At 40.5% G+C, this 19,733-nt stretch overlaps 1 protein-coding gene and 1 long non-coding RNA gene across 5 annotated transcripts in view; one reads left to right on the top strand and one right to left on the bottom strand.

Annotated features, from left to right (window-relative positions):
• The window catches only part of ASTN2 (astrotactin 2), a 997,527-nt gene that overhangs the window by 777,961 nt on the left and 199,833 nt on the right, over positions 1-19,733 (top strand). For all 3 annotated transcript variants that reach the window (XM_054520535.2, XM_054520536.2, XM_054520538.2), the window contains 2 exons: positions 14,318-14,451; positions 16,304-16,452. In XM_054520535.2, the coding sequence (XP_054376510.2) occupies positions 14,318-14,451; positions 16,304-16,452 (283 nt within the window). The remainder of the gene's footprint in view (positions 1-14,317; positions 14,452-16,303; positions 16,453-19,733) is intronic.
• The window catches only part of LOC129048003 (uncharacterized), a 28,204-nt gene continuing 19,443 nt past the window's right edge, over positions 10,973-19,733 (bottom strand). For both annotated transcript variants that reach the window (XR_010136590.1, XR_008509974.2), the window contains one exon: positions 10,973-11,217. This is a non-coding gene — a long non-coding RNA (uncharacterized LOC129048003). The remainder of the gene's footprint in view (positions 11,218-19,733) is intronic.

The following is a 19,733-nucleotide window of genomic DNA, read 5'->3' as shown; positions in this document are numbered from 1 at the left end:
TTAGCAATAGCTAGTACGATTGAACACTTGATCAATATTAGTTGTAGCTTCTTCTCGCTTCCTTTTTTTTCTTCTTAGTCTTCCCCCACTTCTCTCTCTTTTTCTCCCCCAATCCTCTTCTCTTGCTTCTTATTAAAGCATCCAGCACAGATTAGGCATATAAAAAGTAGTAATCGTCTTACCTTTAGAGATCCACTGATTCAAAAATCAAAAGGGCGATCAGTTCACAGAGACAAGGAAAGTCGTACTTCCCCAAAGGCAAAGATAGTATCTCTGATAGCTTGTTCCAGTGCCATATTGTTTTCTCAATAGAAAATATTACAAAGAATAAAAATAATTCCAAGTGAGTGTAGATGTGCCTTGAGTTTCTTTTTTCTGTAAATAAGCATGTCTAACAACTGTTAAAAAATTATTTTGCTTATTAAGTTACTTTCTTTCATCTAGAGAATACCCAAGTTCAGGGCCTAGTCAATATTCCTTTCATTATCAAATATATGTGGATATTTATATAGATCTGACATTATTTTAGGCACTTTATACATGATCCTTGTACATTTCTAATTGAGGTAGATCTTAGTATATACCCATTTTATACAGACAGAAAGTGAAGCATAGAGAGTTGAAGATGATTCTGTCAGTTTGCTTAGTGATAGCACTGGGATTTGAACTCAGGAATCTGGTTCCAGTGACCATGCTCCTAACCTCAATGTTCTACCATCCCTCCATCATGTGTAACATCCTTTCCTGGGTTAAATGATCTAGACTTTTCAGAATCCCACTTGCCATGATGGAAATATGACTACATTAAAGCTGATAAGAATCTACCACTTCCAAGCTTCCTCAGCCAAATGTAAAAGGCTCCCTATCAAAGGCCAAGGTAAACTCAGAATGAGTCTAGCTAGACTAAGTATGTCCCCTCCTGTCCTGTAACCTTTATCTTCCTGCCCCCACTCAGAGTCCCATAGAAGCCCCACCAGTAGGAGAGGCTTCCTCCCTCAGATGCCTCCTTAGGGACAATGGGCGTACTGGAAAAATGAAATCATCAGTGGCCACAGAAGAGAAATTGTGTAATTCTTTATTTAGGAACTTGCCATTAACTTAATCTAGCATTTAGAGATGCAAACTCCACAGTCTTGGACAAATCCTTCACTTGAAACTTTCCCACCCGCCTCTCATCTCCAGATGTTCTCACCACAGGAAAGAGGAGTTACTATCTATCAAAGGACGGCAGGCTTAGAAGACAGGTCTTGTCTCTTGGGTGGGACTGGAATCCTCAACTAAAGTTTTCCCTTAGGAAAAGTATGTGAGTTCCAGCCAGGTTTCCCCTTCCAGGACTGGGCAGTCCAGGAGCAACGCCTTGTAGGACACAGGCTGAAAAGGGGAACCATCCTCTGAAGAACTTAAATTTGTGTAAGATTAACAAACCCTTGACAGTTCAAGGTCACAGAGCAAGATGCCTTGGGAAGATGACTCATGATTAGATGGATGAGGCTACTGATATGGCTGTGTCTTCTCCCTGGAGTTATAACCGATGTTTCCTATTGCGCATAATTGGTCTGCTATTCATCACTTTCACAATTGCTCTCAGCTCAGTGACAGGCAGGACAAATGATTTGGAGATAGTTTAGAACAATGTAAGCACAATCTATTGCCCCGATGACTGAGCAGGTCTACTAAGATCACATAGATCACACACCCAAACAGCTCCCAGTCTTCTTTCCTCAGACTTTATTATTCATTCATGCAACAGTCGTTCATGCAACAAACTTTTATGGAGTACCTACTTTGGCGCATGCCTTGTGCGAGGAATTTCTGATAAAGCAAATAATTCGTAGTCCAGTAGAGAGGACAGACATATAGATAAACAATTCCATAAAATGTGGTAAGTCCACTAACAGATATGTTGTCAAAGGTGCAGTAAGGGCTTTGAATTCTGCTGGGAAATCAAGGAAGGGTTTTCAAAGAAGACTGAAGTTGTAGTGGGTCTTAAAGAATGAGTATCATTCTTTTGATTAAAGATAGAATAAAGGCATTATAGGCTGGGGGAACCCATGTACAAAGATACAGTGACATAAAAGTTTGTTGCCTCCCTGGTCCATGACAAAGGGTTCAATGTAGCTGGTATGTAGGACTGGGACAGGCTATGGTGGTGGGATATGAGGCTAGAGAGGTTGTTTGACATCACTTTGTGAAGGGCTGTGTGTGCCAGGCTAAGAAAAATGGTTGTATTTTTCTTAGTCAAAATTCTTTTTAATTGTTATATTGTTTTTCTTTTTAGAAATGTAGAATAGAGATGAGGTCTCGCTATATTGCCCAGGCTGGTCTCAAATTCCTGGCCTCAAGCAATCCTCTTAAAGTGGTGAGATTACAGGTCTTTTTTTTTTATTATTATTATTGATACATAATAGTTGTACATATTTTCGGGGTACTTGTGATCTTTCTTTCTTTCTTTCTTTCTTTCTTTCTTTCTTTCTTTCTTTCTTTCTTTCTTTCTTTCTTTCCTTCTTCCTTCCTTCCTTCCTTCCTTCCTTCCTTCCTTCCTTCCTTCCTTCCTTCCTTCCTTCCTTCCTTCCTTCTTTCTTTCTTTCTTTCTTTCTTTCTTTCTTTCTTTCTTTCTTTCTTTCTTTCTTTCTTTCTTTCTTTCTTTCTTTCTTTCTTTCTTTCTTTCTTTCTTTCTTTCTTTCTTTCTTTCTTTCTTTTTCTTTCTTTCTTTCTTTCTTTTCTTTCTTCTTTTTCTCTTCTTTTTCTTTTTCTTTTGACACAGTCTCACTCTATCACCAGTCTGGAGGGCAGTGGCACAATCTTGGCTCACTGCAACCTCCACCTCCTGGGTTCAAGCGACTCTCCTGCCTCAGCCTCCCGAGTAGCTGGCACTACAGGTGTGTGCCACCACGCCTAGCTAATTTTTGTGTTTTTAGTAGAGACAGGGTTTCACTATGTTGGCCAGGATGGTCTCCATCTCTTGACCTCGTGATCTGCCCACCTCAGCATCCCAAAGTGTTGGGATTACAGGCATGAGCCACCACACCCGGCCTACATGTGATATTTTGATACATGCATACAATGTATAATGATCAAATCAGGGTAACTCGGATATCCATCATCCAAAACATTTATCTTTTTTCCTTTTTTACATTGGGAACATTCTAATTCTTCTCTTCCAGCTATTTTGAATACAATATATTATTGTTAACTATAGTCATCCTACTATACTATTGAACACCAGATCTTATTCATTCTAACTAACTGTATTTTTGTATCTGTTAACCAGCCTGTTTTCATCCCACTCTCTCTCTTACCCTTCCTAGGCTCTGGTAACTACCAATCATCGCTCCACCTCTATGAGATCCACTTTTTCAGCTTCCACATATGAATGAGAACAATTAGTATTTTTCTTTCTGTACCTGGCTTATTTCATATAACATAATTACCTCCAGTTCTATTCCTGTGGCTGTAAATGACAGAATTTTATTCTTTTGATGGTTGAATAATGCTCCATTGTATATGTATATCACGTTTTCTTTATCCATGCATTAATTTATGGACACTTAGGTTGAGTCCATATCTTGGTTATTGTTAACAGTACTGCAATAAACAGGACACAGGCTGAAAGTGCAGATATCTCTTTAACATACTGATTTTACTTCCTTTGTATATATGCCCAGTAGTGAGATTATTGGATCATATGGTAGTTTTATTTTTAATTTTTAGAGGAATTCTCATACTGTTTTCTATAATAGCTGTACTAATTTATATTCCCACCAACAGTGTGTAAGAGTTCCCCTCTCTGACCATTTATGTCAGCATTTGTTATTTTTTGTCTTTTTTGTAATAACTGTCCAAATTGGAGTGAGATGATATCTCATTGTGGTTTTGATTTGCATTTCCCTGATAATTAGTGATGTTAAGCATTTTTTTCATATACTTGGCCACTTTTATATCTTTTTTGAGGACTGTCTATTCAGCTCTCTTGTCCATTTTTAAATTGGATTATATATTTTCTGTTTTGGGATTTTTTTTGCTATTATGTATTCTGGATATTAACCCTTTGTCAGAGCCATAATTTACAAGTATTTTCTCTCATTCTGTACTTTGTCTTTTCACTCTATTGACTGTTTCCTTTGCAGTCAACAAAGGAAGATTTTTAATTTGATGTAATCCTATTTGTCTATTTTTCCTTTTATTGCCTGTGCTTTTGAGGTCTTCTTCAAAAAAGTATTGCCCAGACCAACATGAATCTATTTTTTTTAATTAAGTCATTATTTGGTTGTTGCAAAGAAGGACTTGGGACTGACCAGGGCAAGGTTAACTGGTCCCCCTCACTCCTCCTAAGAATTTGTCGTGTGCCACCTGCCCTTAGTATTTAGGAAAAATGACCAGTTTGGAGAAGAGGATTCAGTCTTTAGGTTGAGACCTGTGTTTGAGTCCTAATTCCTAGATTTGTGACATTGATGAAGTCACCTGATCACAGGAGCATCAAACTTTAAAAAATTTCAACTTTTTCAAGGGTTGCATGGGAACAATACAACCTAATATACAGGCTGTTTATGGGGATGAAAGTGACCCATGGTGGTTAAGCATTTAGGCTTTGGAATTTGAGAAATGTGGGTCTGAGTTTTGTTCTGCTATATACTGGCTATGTAACTTAGGAAGGGAACCCAAACTCTCTGGGGCCTCAGTCTCATCCTCTATATAGTGGCACCAATAGGATTATCAAATTCATGGTGTTGCTGTACAAATTAAATGAATCCCTGCATGTCACTTCTCACTGAGCACTGTGTTTGGGATAGAAAACTATTCAAAAAATGCTCACTGTTATTTTTAATGCATTAAAACATAGTACCTCATCTTCTGTGTGAGATGGATGGGAGCTGAAACATGGGACTAACTGACAAGAAAAATTACTCCTTGCCTGAGGATCCTATAATCCTATCATCTTGTCTGTGTACATCTTGAGAAACAGACAGCTGACAGAGCCTTGTGCACAAGCATCTCAGTGGGTTGTATATTTATTTCTCTAATATTTTTTCATTAGCAGAGGTAAGTGTGGCAATAGGGGGATTTGGCTAGCTCTAAATGTCTTCTTTCTGTCACCCAGATTAAGGAGCTGTTCTGTCGGGGCTCTCATCATTCAGAGGAGAATGGCTTGAAAAGTGAAGCTTATCCTGACAGGGGAAATTAGGTGTCGTTTCTGTGATTTATAGAGCCATAGATTGAGCTGCATGATTTCTTATATAGGAATTGGGTCCTTGCCAGTTAGTATTTTTTCACTGTATGGGGGGATCTGAGGCTGAAAATAAGAGATAGGTTGAAGAAGGTCAGGGGACACTGCTTGGGATTTGAAGTTGAGTCCAAAATAGACCCTCTGCCCTACTATGTTGTCTGGTTGGCCTTGGTCCAGTATCTTCTCTGACCTTTCACTTGCTCATCTGTAAGAATCACTGGAAACAGGCTGGGCGCGGTGGCTCACGCCTGTAATCCCAGCACTTTGGGAGGCCAAGGCAGGCGGATCATGAGGTCGGAAGCTCGAGACCATCCTGGCTAACACAGTGAAACCCCATCTCTACCAAAAATGCAAAAAATTAGCCGGGCATGGTGGCGGGCGCCTGGAGTCCCGGCTACTCCAGAGGCTGAGGCAGGAGAATGGCGTGAACCCAGGAGGCAGAGTTTGCAGTGAGTTGAGATCGCGCCACTGCACTCCAGCCTGGGTGACAGAGCGAGACTCCATCTCAAAAAAAAAAAAAGAATAACTGGAAACAGTAAAAGCTGCTGCCTCCGCAAGTTGTTGGAAGGATAATAGGAGCTAACAGGGAGATGCCCTAGCACTAGGCACAGAATAAAGAAATGCTTAATAGGTGTCTATTCTCTTCATCCCACTCCTCTCTTTCTTCAAAAACTGTTAATGGTAGTCTCGTCATCTGTGTGACCTCTGCAGAGAGGATGCCAACTGGCAGGAAGTCAAATAGACTTTCTCTAGAGCAGTTTTATGTTCTCAGCTAAAGTGAGCAGAGAATTCCCATATACCCTCTACCCCATATACACATAGCCTCCCCCACTATTAACATCTCTACCAGAGTGGTACATTTGCCACAATCAATGAACCTGCATTGACACATCGTTAGTACCCAAAGTCCATAGTTTATGAGAGAGTTCCCTTTTGATGTTGTATTTTCTATGGGTTTTTACAAATGTATAATTCCATGTATACACCAGTATAGTATCACACAGAGTATTTTCACTGCCCTGTAAGTCCTTTGTGCTCTGCTTATTCATCTTTCACTTCTCCCTAACCTCTGGAAACCACGGATCCTTTTACTGTCTCCATAGGTTAGCCTGCTGGCAGTCAATTCTAGTCAGTATATCTAGGATGGGAAGTTCTAAAGGGGATGGGGAAATTAAGGTCAGTTTTGAGAAACAGCTAAATCTTAGCATAAGTGAGAAAGTGATCAGAAATAGCAATGCAGTGATTTGAATGTCCAACTTGAAGAAAGACCCAAGGAGGGGAAGAGACTTACTGAGGTCACACAGTAAATTAGAAAATGTTGGAGTTCCCTTGGATTCTCTTATCTTTGTCTCTTTACTCTTTTCATGCTCTGTACTTTTTCTGTGTGATTTCGTTCACACTTGTGGCTTCTATTACGTTGAACTATATGATATTGCTGACATTTGACTTACAAAAATGCAATTTCATATGATATTTTCGTTGGTCCATTCTCATTTGTACGTGAAAAATCCCAATATCTGCTAAAGGTGGGTGGACTCAGGGGTGTGAATAACATTTTTAATAAATGGATTGTCTTTTATATGGAGGCTTTATACTTCAAAGCATAGATTTCCTGGTTTAAGCCAAATGTCCTGAATTCAAAGCCTGGCTCTACCACTTACCAGCTCTGTGACCTTGGAAACAAATGCAAATTGGATATAATAACTACACCTAGCTCACAGGTTGTTGGGAAAATTTAATGAGTTAATATGTCTAAAGTACTTAGGGTGTTGTGAGGAGTAATACATAAAAAGAACCTAGAACAGTGCCTGGCTTTTAGTAAGTACTCAATAAATATCATGTAATTATTAATATTCTCTACTTCAGTGAGAACATTGCTTATGGTTGTAGTGGCTGACAGCATGGGCTTCAGGATTAGATGGCTTGAGTTCAAGTCCTGGTTCTACTACATTTTAGTAAGTGACCTTGAGCAGGCTATTTTACCCTTCAGACCTCAGTTTCCTAGTCTATAAAATGGGGCTAGGAACAGCAAAACTACTACATAAGGCTGACATGATTAAATGATATAATGTATATTAAAGTGCTTACCACCCTGTCAGTAAATGCTGTTGTTATGCTTGTTTTCTACTAAAATGACAGAAGTTGGTGGCTTGAACCCAGGACCAAATGCAGGCAACTTGGTGTAGTGAATGTTTCTCTTCTTTGGGCCTCCTAGTCTGTGCAGAGTTGTGAGGACCAGCTTCATGTCTCAGGACACTTCTGGATCTGAAATGCCAAGAATCTGTGCCAACGAATATGCTTGTATGCACTTCAGAGCCCTCTAGCTTCTGGGATATATATGTAGTTTAAGGTTTCTACTTCCCATTGCTCAGCTACTCCCTAGTTGCTACCTTTTCCAAGCAATTTTTGACATGACTCACCTCACTTGCCCTCCTGTTTTGTTTGGGAATAAGAAGATTTAAGTCAACTAACACTACCTACTTTTCTCTCTTTATGTGTTTTTACACATGCTACTTAATTATACATTCATTGATTTGTAAAAGAATGACCAGTTAATCACCTTCTCACTGTCAGGTTAGATGGGCATGTCTTGTTTCATTCCTAAGGAATGGGGCCTCCAGCCCCTGTGCCCTATCTCCTATGGCTACTAGGGAAATGGGTAATTGGAATCTTCTGCAGCCATTATGAGGAGATATGCTGACGACGGATGGCAGATGGCCCAGCTAGATCCTATCCAGAGTTCCAGGCTGGGCTAGAAACCTCTATTTCTGCTTTTTTTTGCAGACACTGCTATGATAACCTCTTCAGTCCTTCCTATGTTCATCAATTCCGTCCTGATCAACTACACATATTGTCAGCATGGGCGCACCATGCTTACAATATATGTTTCCCTATACAGCTGGGATGTCAACCACTATCTCTTCACCTCCCATCTCTCTAGGCCTTAGAAGCTTCTTATTTTATATCTTCAAAAACTTCTGGACGAAAAAGGTATCAACCCCACTATCCTCCAAGCTGTGATCTCAATTGTCTCCAAAAGGGACTCTACCTCCATAGCCCACCCCAGTTTCCTTTCAATGGCTTCAAGGTAATTTAGGCTTTTTATGGTGACCAAAAGAGATGCATTTCTGTCATCTCTTTTGTTAGAAGAACACAATAATATCAAGTACACAAGTTTAATCCTTGGCAGAACATCCTATTTTATATTTAAAACATATTTAAATATAAGTATGTTTATAACATATTTACAACATATTTTTGGGGCCCTATTTGTTAACTATTTTTCTTGAAGGTAGGGACACAGAGATGAATCAAATTTATGACCTTGGCTGGGTGCAGTGGCTTATGCCTGTAATCCCAGCACTTTGAGAGGCTGAGGCAGACGGATCACTTGAGATCAGGATTTCGAGACCAGCATGGCCAACATGATGAAACCCTGTCTCTACTAAAAAAAAAAAAAAAAATACAAAAACTAACCAGGCATGGTGATACATGCCTGCAATCCCAGCTACTCAGGAAGCTGAAGCAGGAGAATCTCTTGAACCCAGGAGGCAGAGATTGCCGTGAGCCAATATTGTGCCACTGCACTCCAGCCTGGACAACAAAGGGAGACTCTGTCTCAAAAAAACAAAAAACACAAATTTATGACCTTGCCGTGGAGAAGTTCACAGTTTGATAGGCGAGAAGGACACACAGCAAGTTTCAAGGAAATGTGAAATTTGTAAATATTGAATGAGGGGAGAGAGGGACAAAATCTCTCAAGGTGTGGCAGGGTCCACACCTCCTTCCTAGAGTTCAGTAAGGAGGAAGAAGTGGAAAAAGGGCACTTCAGACCAAAGGCACAGCATGAGAAAAGGCTTGTGGGTATGAAATAGTGCTTGCACTACTGTAAGAAGTTGGTATGTGCTAGATCACAGAGAGGGGTGCAGGGGGGTTGAGATGGGAGAAGAGTCATAAGCTGAAGAACAAAGGAGGTTGAATCAGTGGAGGCTTTAACCAGAAAGTGTGGAACATTCAAAAGGCTCCAAGCAAGAGGATAGAATAAGTTGTGATATTTTAGAAAGCTGTGAGAGGACATGCTGGAGAAGGCAACATGAGAGTGGGGAGACTAGTCCAAAGGCCATGGCAAGTGCCTATGGAATGGGTGGCACCAGGGAGACAGCAGTGGGGCCAGAGTGGGGAGGGTTTCTTTTTTTTTTTCCAAGACGGAGTCTTGCTCTGTCGCCCAGGCTGGAGTGCAGTGGCGCAATCTCAGCTCACTGCAACCTCCACCTCCCGGGTTCAAGCGATTCTCCTTCCTCAGCCTCCCGAGTAGCTGTGATTACAGGCACCCACCACCACGCCTGACTAAGTTTTATATTTTTAGTAGAGATGGGGTTCCACCATGTTGGCCAGGCTGGTCTCGAACTCCTGACCTCGTGATCCACCGGCCTCGGCCTTCCAAAGTGCTGGGATTACAGGTGTGAGCCACTGTGCCCAGCCAGGAGGTTGGTTTTGAGACACCTTATAAGGTAGAGGGTTGAACACCACTTTTTGGCTAGAAGCACCAAACTGACATGGGAGATACAAGTAATCCTGGGGAAGAAGAGGATCACAAACATACACACACATTTTCTTTGCTTTTATCATTTATTTGGTTTGTTTTATTCAGCATTCCATGTGAACTTTTAATTCAACAAACATTGACTGCCTTATGTTAAATGCTAGATACTGTGTTTGGCCCTAAAATGGAGCCAGTGGGTAAAAAGATAATAGATTGTTTTTTTCTTTAGAAAGCCTTTTCCCGCTTCATTTGTTATGGGTTGAGCAGTCATATGACCAAGTTTGTTAATACCGTGGAGATGAAATCCATTAGGCATTAATAAGGACTTCAGAGCATCTTTTTGGAGTCATACAAACCAGAACCATCTTAGTATCAAAAATAACTGACTTGGTATTAGCACATCATTACAGTCATTTGAAGTGTAGAGTGTGGAATTTAATTCATGGGCTTAGTGACATTCTGTGTAGATGTTTCTAAATATCTTAAGTACAGGGTGTTTACCTAAAGTTTAAGATTCCTAAGACATTGTCGTAGTTTTAGAGCTAGAAGAGCCCCCTTCCTTCTGTATTCTCATAGCCTTCTGTGTGTATTACTTCATAGCATTTGAACTATAGTAATTGTAATTTTTTGTGTGTGTGTCTTTGTTAATAAACCACGGATCCTTTGAAGTTAGTGACTTGGTCTTGTTCATCCCCTTTCTTAGTTTCTGGAAGGCACAAGGTATGAAATAGGAAGTTCAGTGAACGTGTACTGAATTTAAGCCTTAGAAAACATATCTTCTACCCCCTCGTTTGGAGATAGGGAAATTGAGGTTAAGAATGAGGAATCTTTTATGCAAGTTCAGAAAGGAAAGTAACAAGAGAGTCAGAGATACATCCTAATTTTTTTTGATTGCTTAGTATTTTTGTGGCTGTTTTCTCCTCTTGCCCAGCTTGGTTTGCTAGCTACTTATCCAGAAGTTGGAAGCATTTACAAGTCGTGGAAATGCAAACCTTCTTTGTTATGAAAACCAATGGCCATGCAAATGTAGCCATTAAGTACATGATTTGTTTCTTAGGTCCCTCTACTTATTCAAAAGCTAGGAGGCAACAATGCCTCCAGTATAAGGTTTCATTTTCTCTCAAACACACAGAGACACATACACATGCAAACAACACATGCACACACATAAGCACATGACCCAAGCAGAGTGGCTGAACAGGATATTTTGGATGAAATCTTGGCATTTATTGTTCCTGTGTGACCTACTAAGGTCAAGGGTACAAGGATTCAAATGGGCTTTAACTCAAGTCCCTCCCTGCCCCTCCACGCTTTTCTGTAAGTAGATATTGAGCATCCATTTCAATGGGTAATTTTGAGCACTCAACGGAGGGATAGAGTAGTTTCATTGTGAAGTTGTTCTAACACCTTGGTCCAGCCAGCTAGCATCTCAGGGTCACTGTATCTGCATCTGTGAAACGGATTAGGTTAGATGATTTACAGAGTCCTGTGAAGCTGGAACATTCTATGATTTTCCTCCCCCGGGATCTAATTGGACTCTGGATGGAGTGTTGCAAGGACAGAAGAGGTAAGGAAAGAGTGATCCTGCATTGACACAGTGCTGGCTTCTGCAGCCTTATGAGGACTCCCTGTTTGATGCTGGCCTTTTATCAGGGTGTGTTTGTGTTCTAACCAGTGTTTGCCTGGCCATTGCACCAGTCCCCATTCTGTTCCTCGGGGTTTTGGGAAAGAGCCAGTGGATGTGGATTCTTACAGGCAGGATTTCTTCCCAAGAACTGCCTGGATGGTGAAACTTGTGAAGTCCAGAGAGATTTCCTGTTTTGTTTTCCACAAGTTCAAGTTCCTATTTATTACAGAAACCAAACACACACACACACACACACACACACACAGACACAGAGTATGCTCAATCTCTTCCCATTGCTGGGGTCCAGTGCAACCTTCCCATCTGTGTCACTTTCACCCATGGCCGTGGGTTTCACCGTTATGGTAATTAAGCCTTCAGTGCTGGCTGGAGATGTTACAGAATTTTAAGCCATCAGTAGTTAAGCGCATTAATTTTACCAAGGGGGAACCTGCAAAAGGAGCGAGAAAAGGTCTAACAGTCAGCATGATCTCATGCAGTCGCATCTGGTTTCTGTCCTCATGAGAGTGCCTCCTTCTGGTGCTGGCTAGAGAATAGACATTTGTTCTCAGCATAGGTTCTGGCACCTAGTAGGAACAGTGCTCTTACTGTGTGACACACCCTGGCCCAGACACTTTATATGCAAATCATTTATGAAATATACTTACACTACAAAAATGTTGCCTGGAATTTGAATTTAACTGAGCACCCTATATTTTAATTTACTGAATCTGGCAACCCTACTTGGGATTAATCCCATGGCTCAGAATTGTTGAACAGAAAAGACCTGCCCTTGGGAGTCACAGAAATCTGGGTTGGGATTCTGTTTCCACCATTTACTTGCTGTGTGATCTTGGGAAAATTGCTCGACTGCTCTGATTCCTAGTTTTCTTATATATAAATGAGGATCGTAATATCTGTATCTCAGGACTATTGTGATGATTACATTTTAATGCACTTACAGTACCATGTGCTGTGCCATTTAGTGTTTCATGAACATTAGCTTTTATTATAATTATTAACTCAGGTGAAATTTGATCATTCATTCATTCATCCCTAGGAGAAGATATGGATAAGAACGTGTGGCAGGAATAATTGGAGGCTTTTTGTCAACTTCCAGGAGAAATGTGATGGAAGCTTACACAGGAACACTCTTGATAGACACTGTCTCCTTCTAGATCTGTGTTCTGGGTCACTCAGAAGGGAGACCCCAGACTTTATACAAACATGTTCTACTTGAGTCTTTTAGACAATGCAGAATGAAAAAAGTGACATCTTGGTAATCATGTGCCCTTAGCGGTATGCAACTTTTGTTTAAAAGCATATCAAAAGTAAAAAATATGAAAGAAATGAAAAATAAGAACATCATAAAGAGCAGGCAAAGCACAAAGGAATAAGAGATCAACATTCTCTGAAATCCTCACGTTTTAAAGACAGCTTCATTCATTCAGAATCTGCAATTCATTGAAATGTCAGTGTTAGCATCAAGCACACACTGAAGTTATCTTCCACATCAGAGCCCAAGGGAGGGGAACAAAGTAAAAGGTAAAACTTGAGTCCTGTCCTGTGCTAAACTGAAAAAAGTGCCTTCCAAGTTCTCTTTACTGCCAAATATTAATGATCTATTTTTCAATGCCCATTCATTTATTTATGACCTGTTGACTGAACATCTGTGCTAGGTCCCACAAGAATATTCATGTGAGTAAGGCCTGGCCCTTGCACTTGGTGGGAACAGTGTTTATGGGTGAGATAGGCAAGGAAATGTGTTGGTAGGTATGGTCTATGTGTTATGGTGTCCAGAAGAGGAGCATGGTTCTAGACTTAAGAAAGTTAGGGTGGGCTTCCCAGAAAAGAGAATGTTTCCTATTTGAGACCAAAAGAGTACATTGGAGTGCAGAGAGGGGAATATTCCAGGCATAGAATGGAATGTGTGTGTGTGTGTGTGTGTGTGTGTGTGTGTGTTTTAAAAAGACTATGAAGCACATTCCAATTAAATAGAACATTGATTATCATTTAGAGCAAAGGTCAGCAAACTGTGGCCCTCAGACCTAATCTAGCCTGCTACTTGTCTTTGTAAATAAAGTTTTATAGGAACACAACCATGCCAATTCATGTAAAGTATCATCTGTGCCACTTTCATGCTACAAAGGCAGTGTTAAGTAATTGTGGAAGAGTCTACCTTGTCCCAAAGCCAAAAATATTTACTCTCTGGCCTTTTACAGAAACTGTTTTCTGGCTCCTGATTTAGAGCACATTTTATATAAACAGGAATTCACTGTTGGTGGAAATGATGTGGGTGCCTGAGAACAGATGATACTGTGCAAAGAAGGTCAGGAGAGTGGTGAGAGATGAAAAGGTGGCCAGGGGTGAGAACAAGGCATTTAGATTTTATCCTGAAGACTGTGGGAAACCTTTGAAGGTTTTTAAGCTGGGCAATGAGATGGTCAGACTTCTATAAAAGGCAGTGCAGCAAGGTGTTTAATAAGAAGGCAGGCTTTGGAGGCAGATTGCCTTGGGTTGTATCCTAGCTCTATCACTATCGTAAACCTCAGTCAAGTTATTTACTTTCTGTGTGCTTCAGTTTTCCAACTTGTAAAATGGGAAATTATAATAATAATGTCTATTGTGTGAGGTTGTTGTGAAGATTAAATAAGTTAACACAAGTGGAGTGCCAAGCCTAGGGGACACTGTCAATGGATATAGTTACTATTGTTTCTCAATGATCATTCTGGCTCCTGGGGAGGGGATGGCTCAGGATGGGAGAACCTGATAGTAGAATGCAAGGGACTTAGGGAATAGATGGTGTCTTGTGCTTAAAGGGGCTACTCTAAAGCCCTCGATGGCACACATCATGGCCATCAGCACATTTACTCTCAATCTCTCCCCTATTGTCATCATTGTCATTTCTGTCCTCTTTTTTGTCCAGGCCTTCAAGAGTGCACTGATGAGTTCCTACTGGTGCTCAGGGAAAGGGGATGTGATCGATGACTGGTGCAGGTGTGACCTCAGCGCCTTTGATGCCAGTGGGCTCCCCAACTGCAGCCCCCTTCCGCAGCCGGTGTACGTATGTATGGCCCCTTTTCCTTTGGCCATCCCTTTTCATGGACTCACACTCCTGTCCTGCCAGCCCATGCCATGACTTTCTTCTGCTCCCAAGGTGCCTAACAAGATCCCCAAAGACCCTGGAATCTACCTCCTTTTTTAGGAAAGAAGGGAGCTTTGGCAGAACAGTATTGTGGCACAGGAGCAGACACTGATATTGCAGTGCATGCTTGTTTTAAATGATGCCACTCAGTTCATCATTTCTTCCTTCAGGCAACCATTCAGCAAAAGCTTGTAGGCAGCTGACTACTTTGTCAGCTCTTGTGTTGGGCAATGGGGCTACTGAGATTTAAAAAAAAAAAAACAAAAAAACAAAACAAAAAAAACTAGAGAACCTCTTTACGAAACAAGATTGGCACAGTCCATGTACTCAGGGAATGGACAATTTAGTGGAGGAGATAGATGCCAAAACAAAAACAGAAAAATATAGTATAAAAGTTTAAATAAGGCCTGAGCACCATGGCTCATGCCTGTAATCCCAGCACTTTAGGAGGCTGAGGTGGGAGGATCTCTTGAGGCCAGGAGTTGAGACCAGCTTGGGCAACATAATGAGACCTTGTCTCCCCCACCAAAAAAAAAAAAAAAAATAGCCCGTGTGGTGGCACATGCCTGTAGTCCCAGCTACTATGGAGGCTGAGGTGGGAGGATCTCTTGAGCCCAGGAGTTCAAGCCTGCAGTGATCTATGCTTTCACCACTGCACTCCAGCCCCGGTGACAGAGTGAGACCCTGTCTCAACAACAAAATTTTTTTAATAAGAAAAATATGAAAAAGAAACAAAGAAGTGCTATTAGGGAGAATAATGGGGAGATGTTTTAGTTGGAAGAGAGAGGGAATAGTCTGGGAAAGCTCTCTGAAGAGACCTAAATTAGGGTAGATGCCAGCCAGGCAACAAGTGGTGAGACTCATGTCTCAGGCAGAAGGAACAGCATATATGAAGGGCCAGACACTGGAAATTCACCATCTGAGGAAGTAAAGGAAAGTCATTGTGGTTGCAGGCATGTGATTAAGAGGGAGAAGTGGTGTGACAAGCATAAGAGAGGGGCAGGAACCAATACTGGAAAACAAAGTCCCATAATCGAACTCTGTGGGTGAGAAGAATCACGTTATAAGATGGTCTTTGAAGACACAGTGTGGTATCATGGAAAAAGGGAATCTGGGATAAGGATAAGCAAAGTCACCATCATGGTCCTGTCCTCAGCTTGCTGTGTGACCTTGTGCAAACTGTTTCCATTTTTTGAGCCTTTCCCCATTTTGTGAAATGAGAGAATTAAACTTTATCATCTCTAAGGACCATTCTAGTTCTAACCTTTAATCATTCTATTTTTTTTTCTTGCTTTGCAAAAAGATTTACTCCAGGATTTTTGCTCCTTTCAAAAGTGTATTTACTTAAGGATATTAAAAAGTTAGCTAATACACTGTGGGTATTAAAGAAAATGGCAGAAAAATGGAAAGTTCCTTTGTTTGAAGGCACTGCCAATTTAATTGAAAGTGAAGCATCGTTGAGAATTAGTATAAATATATGGAAAACTGATAAACTGCCATTGAGCACATATTGTGTGCATGGATTAATTTATGAAATTCTACTTTGATCTTGAAAGGTGGCTCCTTGTCTCCCTATTTTATGGATGAGAAACAGAGGCCATGAGAGGGGAAATAACTTGCCTACAGTCATGCAAGTTGGTGATCATGGGTGAAATCAAGATTTAAATTCAGACTGAAACCTATGCTTCATCTTGACACATGCTGACTCTTTTGGGCCCCAGCTGGTGCTGGCTGCCAAACATGAATCTTCCTTTTTATTCCCTGTAGGCTGCGGCTGTCCCCAACAGTAGAGCCCTCCAGTACTGTGGTCTCCTTGGAGTGGGTGGATGTTCAGCCAGCTATTGGGACCAAGGTCTCCGACTATATTCTGCAGCATAAGAAAGTGGATGAATACACAGACACTGACCTGTACACAGGTAGGTATATGAGTTCCCATTTTCTTGGGATAGTATGACAGAAGAGGGAAACTGGGATTTTCTATTGTCTTTGGAGACTTGGTCTCATCTGTCTTGGGAAGGCATTGGAAGATTTCATTGTTTAGTGATTTTTCGCTGTCCATCCTTGTGTGCTGTTTTGTATGAATTTGAGCAAGGAAAGATAGCAAGTTGCAGCTAGAAAGAGTTTCTGATTCTCTGAGTTGGACCTTCAAAATATTATGTCAAAGAACTAGTTGATTCTGAAGACAATTTGACCTTTCTGTATCTGGAAAGGCCTGCAGGACTCATGCTTGAAGGGCTTGATCTGTAAATATATTATCTCTGGAACTGAGGTAAGGAAATTCAGACAATTGGCTTTCTAGTGAGATACACTTGGAGTCTTCTTTAACTAGTGCTGGGAAAGAGATAATTGGAAGTGATTCCAGCATGCAGGAGCATTTGAGAATGTTGGCTTTTTAGAGGGATACCTTTCATTATCACTCAGAACATTATTTCTGAGTTCTTCTGAATTTTGACACTGCCAAGAAGCAAAGTGTTCACCTGTGATCTGTACTGGGGCTTACATTTTCTGTTCTCTGTTGAGATTTCCATTCAGCAATTATTTTCCAGCTAGAAAACATCAATTAGACATCTATTTTTTTGTGTGTGTGCCAGGCACAGAGCGAAATGTTTTGTTCAGCATCTTAATCCTGACAATTTTAGGAGGGTTAGTGATTATTGTGCCCATTTCACAGATTAGAACATTGAGACTAATCCAAGGTTATTCAGCTTGTGGTATCTCCTCAAATTTATAATTTTAATCCTGAACCAAGACTTGGCTATTTAAAGAATTAAAGAAGTATAATTATTTGCCCAATTAAATTATAAACTCCAAGAGGAAAGATGCCTTTTCTGTGTTAGTCATAGTTAAATTTCCAACACCTATCACAAAGTCTGACATTCAAATATGAGTTGACTGAATGAATAATAAACGAATGAAAGGACCTTTATTGTTCCCTTTTCTTTTTCTGTCTTCCTTTCTTCTACATTTCTCTCTCCTATACCTCTCTCATTCCTCTCTGGGCTATTTTTGCTTTGCTTCCTCTGAAATTGGGAAGAAAGTGATAAAATGAGGCTGTGAATGTAAAAGAAGTCAGAAAAAGAAAGGCCCAGATTATGGACAATATGAGAAGTCAAGTTGGCTGCTAATAGGTTTCCTGGGATTGATGTGGCTTTTTCCATATTACTGACTGAAAGAGACAGAACAGACTGGAGTGGACATCACTTTCACAGAGGGACAGGTCATGGAACAATAACTGGGCAGCTGATATTGCCTCATCTTTCAAACTTTGTTAATTCTGACTTTTGACTCTGTATGGAGTGCATATGTGTTTGCGCAAGACTGTGTATCTGAATATGCGTGGGTAAACTGAAGTGTCTGTGTGTTTGTATTTATCTGTAGATACGTTATTTTTATGTGGGTGAGATTTACCACTGTGGGTGGGTGTGTATTTTGTGTATATGTGTGTGTGTGTGTGTGTGTGTCTTTGTCCTTCTGGAGTGCTGTTTTATAATAGCAGATGTTTGTAAACCACGGATAACCAAGGGAAATGAAAGTCCTCCAACAGTGGGTTTACACTTTAACAATAATGCTTCACATCTCTATCACATCTCCATAGCGTGCCGTTCTTCTCAGAATTAAAACAAACAAATAAAAAACAATGTAACTTAAGAATGATCATGAACTTTGTTCTACAGATAAAGTAAGTAAATCCCAAAGACGTATGTGACTTTCCTGAAGTCCCATAAACACGTATGACAGAGCCAGGCTTTGTAACCAGGTCTGTCTTATGCCCAGCACAGTGCTTGTTCTTATAGACCATGTAGAGTCTACATCAAAACTCAGGTGTTGCTTCTTCTACTAGGGGGCTTGACCCTTTCAGCAGAAAGTCTTCTCCCTCTCAACATAGTGCACTCACTCATTCTCTCTACTGTTTATTTGGCATACTCCATTCTTTGCCTTGGAGTACCTCTTCTATATCAGCAGAAAAATTTCAGCATTGGAAGGATCTTAGGAGATCACCTAGTCTTGCTTTCTCTTTAACACTTCAACATGCGCTGATTACATGCCTCCGCTGTTAGAAAACTCAGTTCCTCCTAAAGTTTTCTGTATGCATGATCATGTCATCTGCATACAGAGACAATTATATTTCTTTCTTTCTAATTTTGATGACGTTTATTTATTTATGTATTACTTGTCTAATTGTTCTAGCTAGGAATTTTAGTACTATATTGAACAGAAGTGGTAAGAGCAGACATCTTTGCCTGTTTTTCTAATCTCAGGCATTTAGTCTTTCACCATTAAGTATGATGCTAATTGTATGTTGTTTTTTAATGTAATGTTTGATTACATCAAAGAAGGTATCTTCTTTTTTTATTATTTTTTTAATTATACTTTAAGTTCTAGGGTACATCTGCACAACGTGCAGGTTTGTTACATATGTATACGTGTGCCATGTTGGTGTGCTGCACCCATTAACTCATCATTTACATTAGGTATATCTCCTAATGCTATCTGTCCTCCCTCCCCCCACCCCATGACAGGCCCTGGTGTGTGATGTTCCCCACCCTGTGTCCAAGTGTTCTCATTGTTCAATTCCCATCTATGAGTGAGAACATGCGGTGTTTGATTTTCTGTCCTTGTGATAGTTTGCTGAGAATGATGGTTTCCAGCTTCATCCATGTCCCTACAAAGGACATGAACTCATCATTTTTTATGGCTGCATAGTATTTCATGGTGTATATGTGCCACATTTTCTTAATCCAGTCTATCATTGATAGACATTTGGGTTGGTTCCAAATCTTTGCTATTGTGAATAGTGCTGCAATAAACATACGTGTGCGTGTGTCTTTATAACAGCATGATTTATAGTCCTTTGGGTATATACCCAGTAATGGGATGGCTGGGTCAAATGGTATTTCTAGTTCTAGATCCCTGAGGAATTGCCACACTGACTTCCACAATGGTTGAACTAGTTTCCAGTCCCACCAACAGTGTAAAAGTGTTCCTATTTCTCCACATCCTCTCCAGCACCTGTTGTTTCCTGACTTTTTAATGATCGCCATTCTAAGTGGTGTGAGACGGTATCTCATTGTGGTTTTGATTTGCATTTCTCTGGTGGCCAGTGATGATGAGCATTTTTTCATGTGTCTTTTGGCTGCATAAATGTCTTCTTTCGAGAAGTATCTGTTCATATCCTTTGCCCACTTTTTGATGGGGT

The sequence above is a fragment of the Pongo abelii genome, chromosome 13 (genome assembly GCF_028885655.2).
Source record: "Pongo abelii isolate AG06213 chromosome 13, NHGRI_mPonAbe1-v2.0_pri, whole genome shotgun sequence".
NCBI classification, from domain to species: Eukaryota; Metazoa; Chordata; class Mammalia; order Primates; family Hominidae; genus Pongo; species Pongo abelii.
Note: the sequence above shows the minus strand (reverse complement) of the source record. Positions and strands in the feature narration are given on the sequence as shown.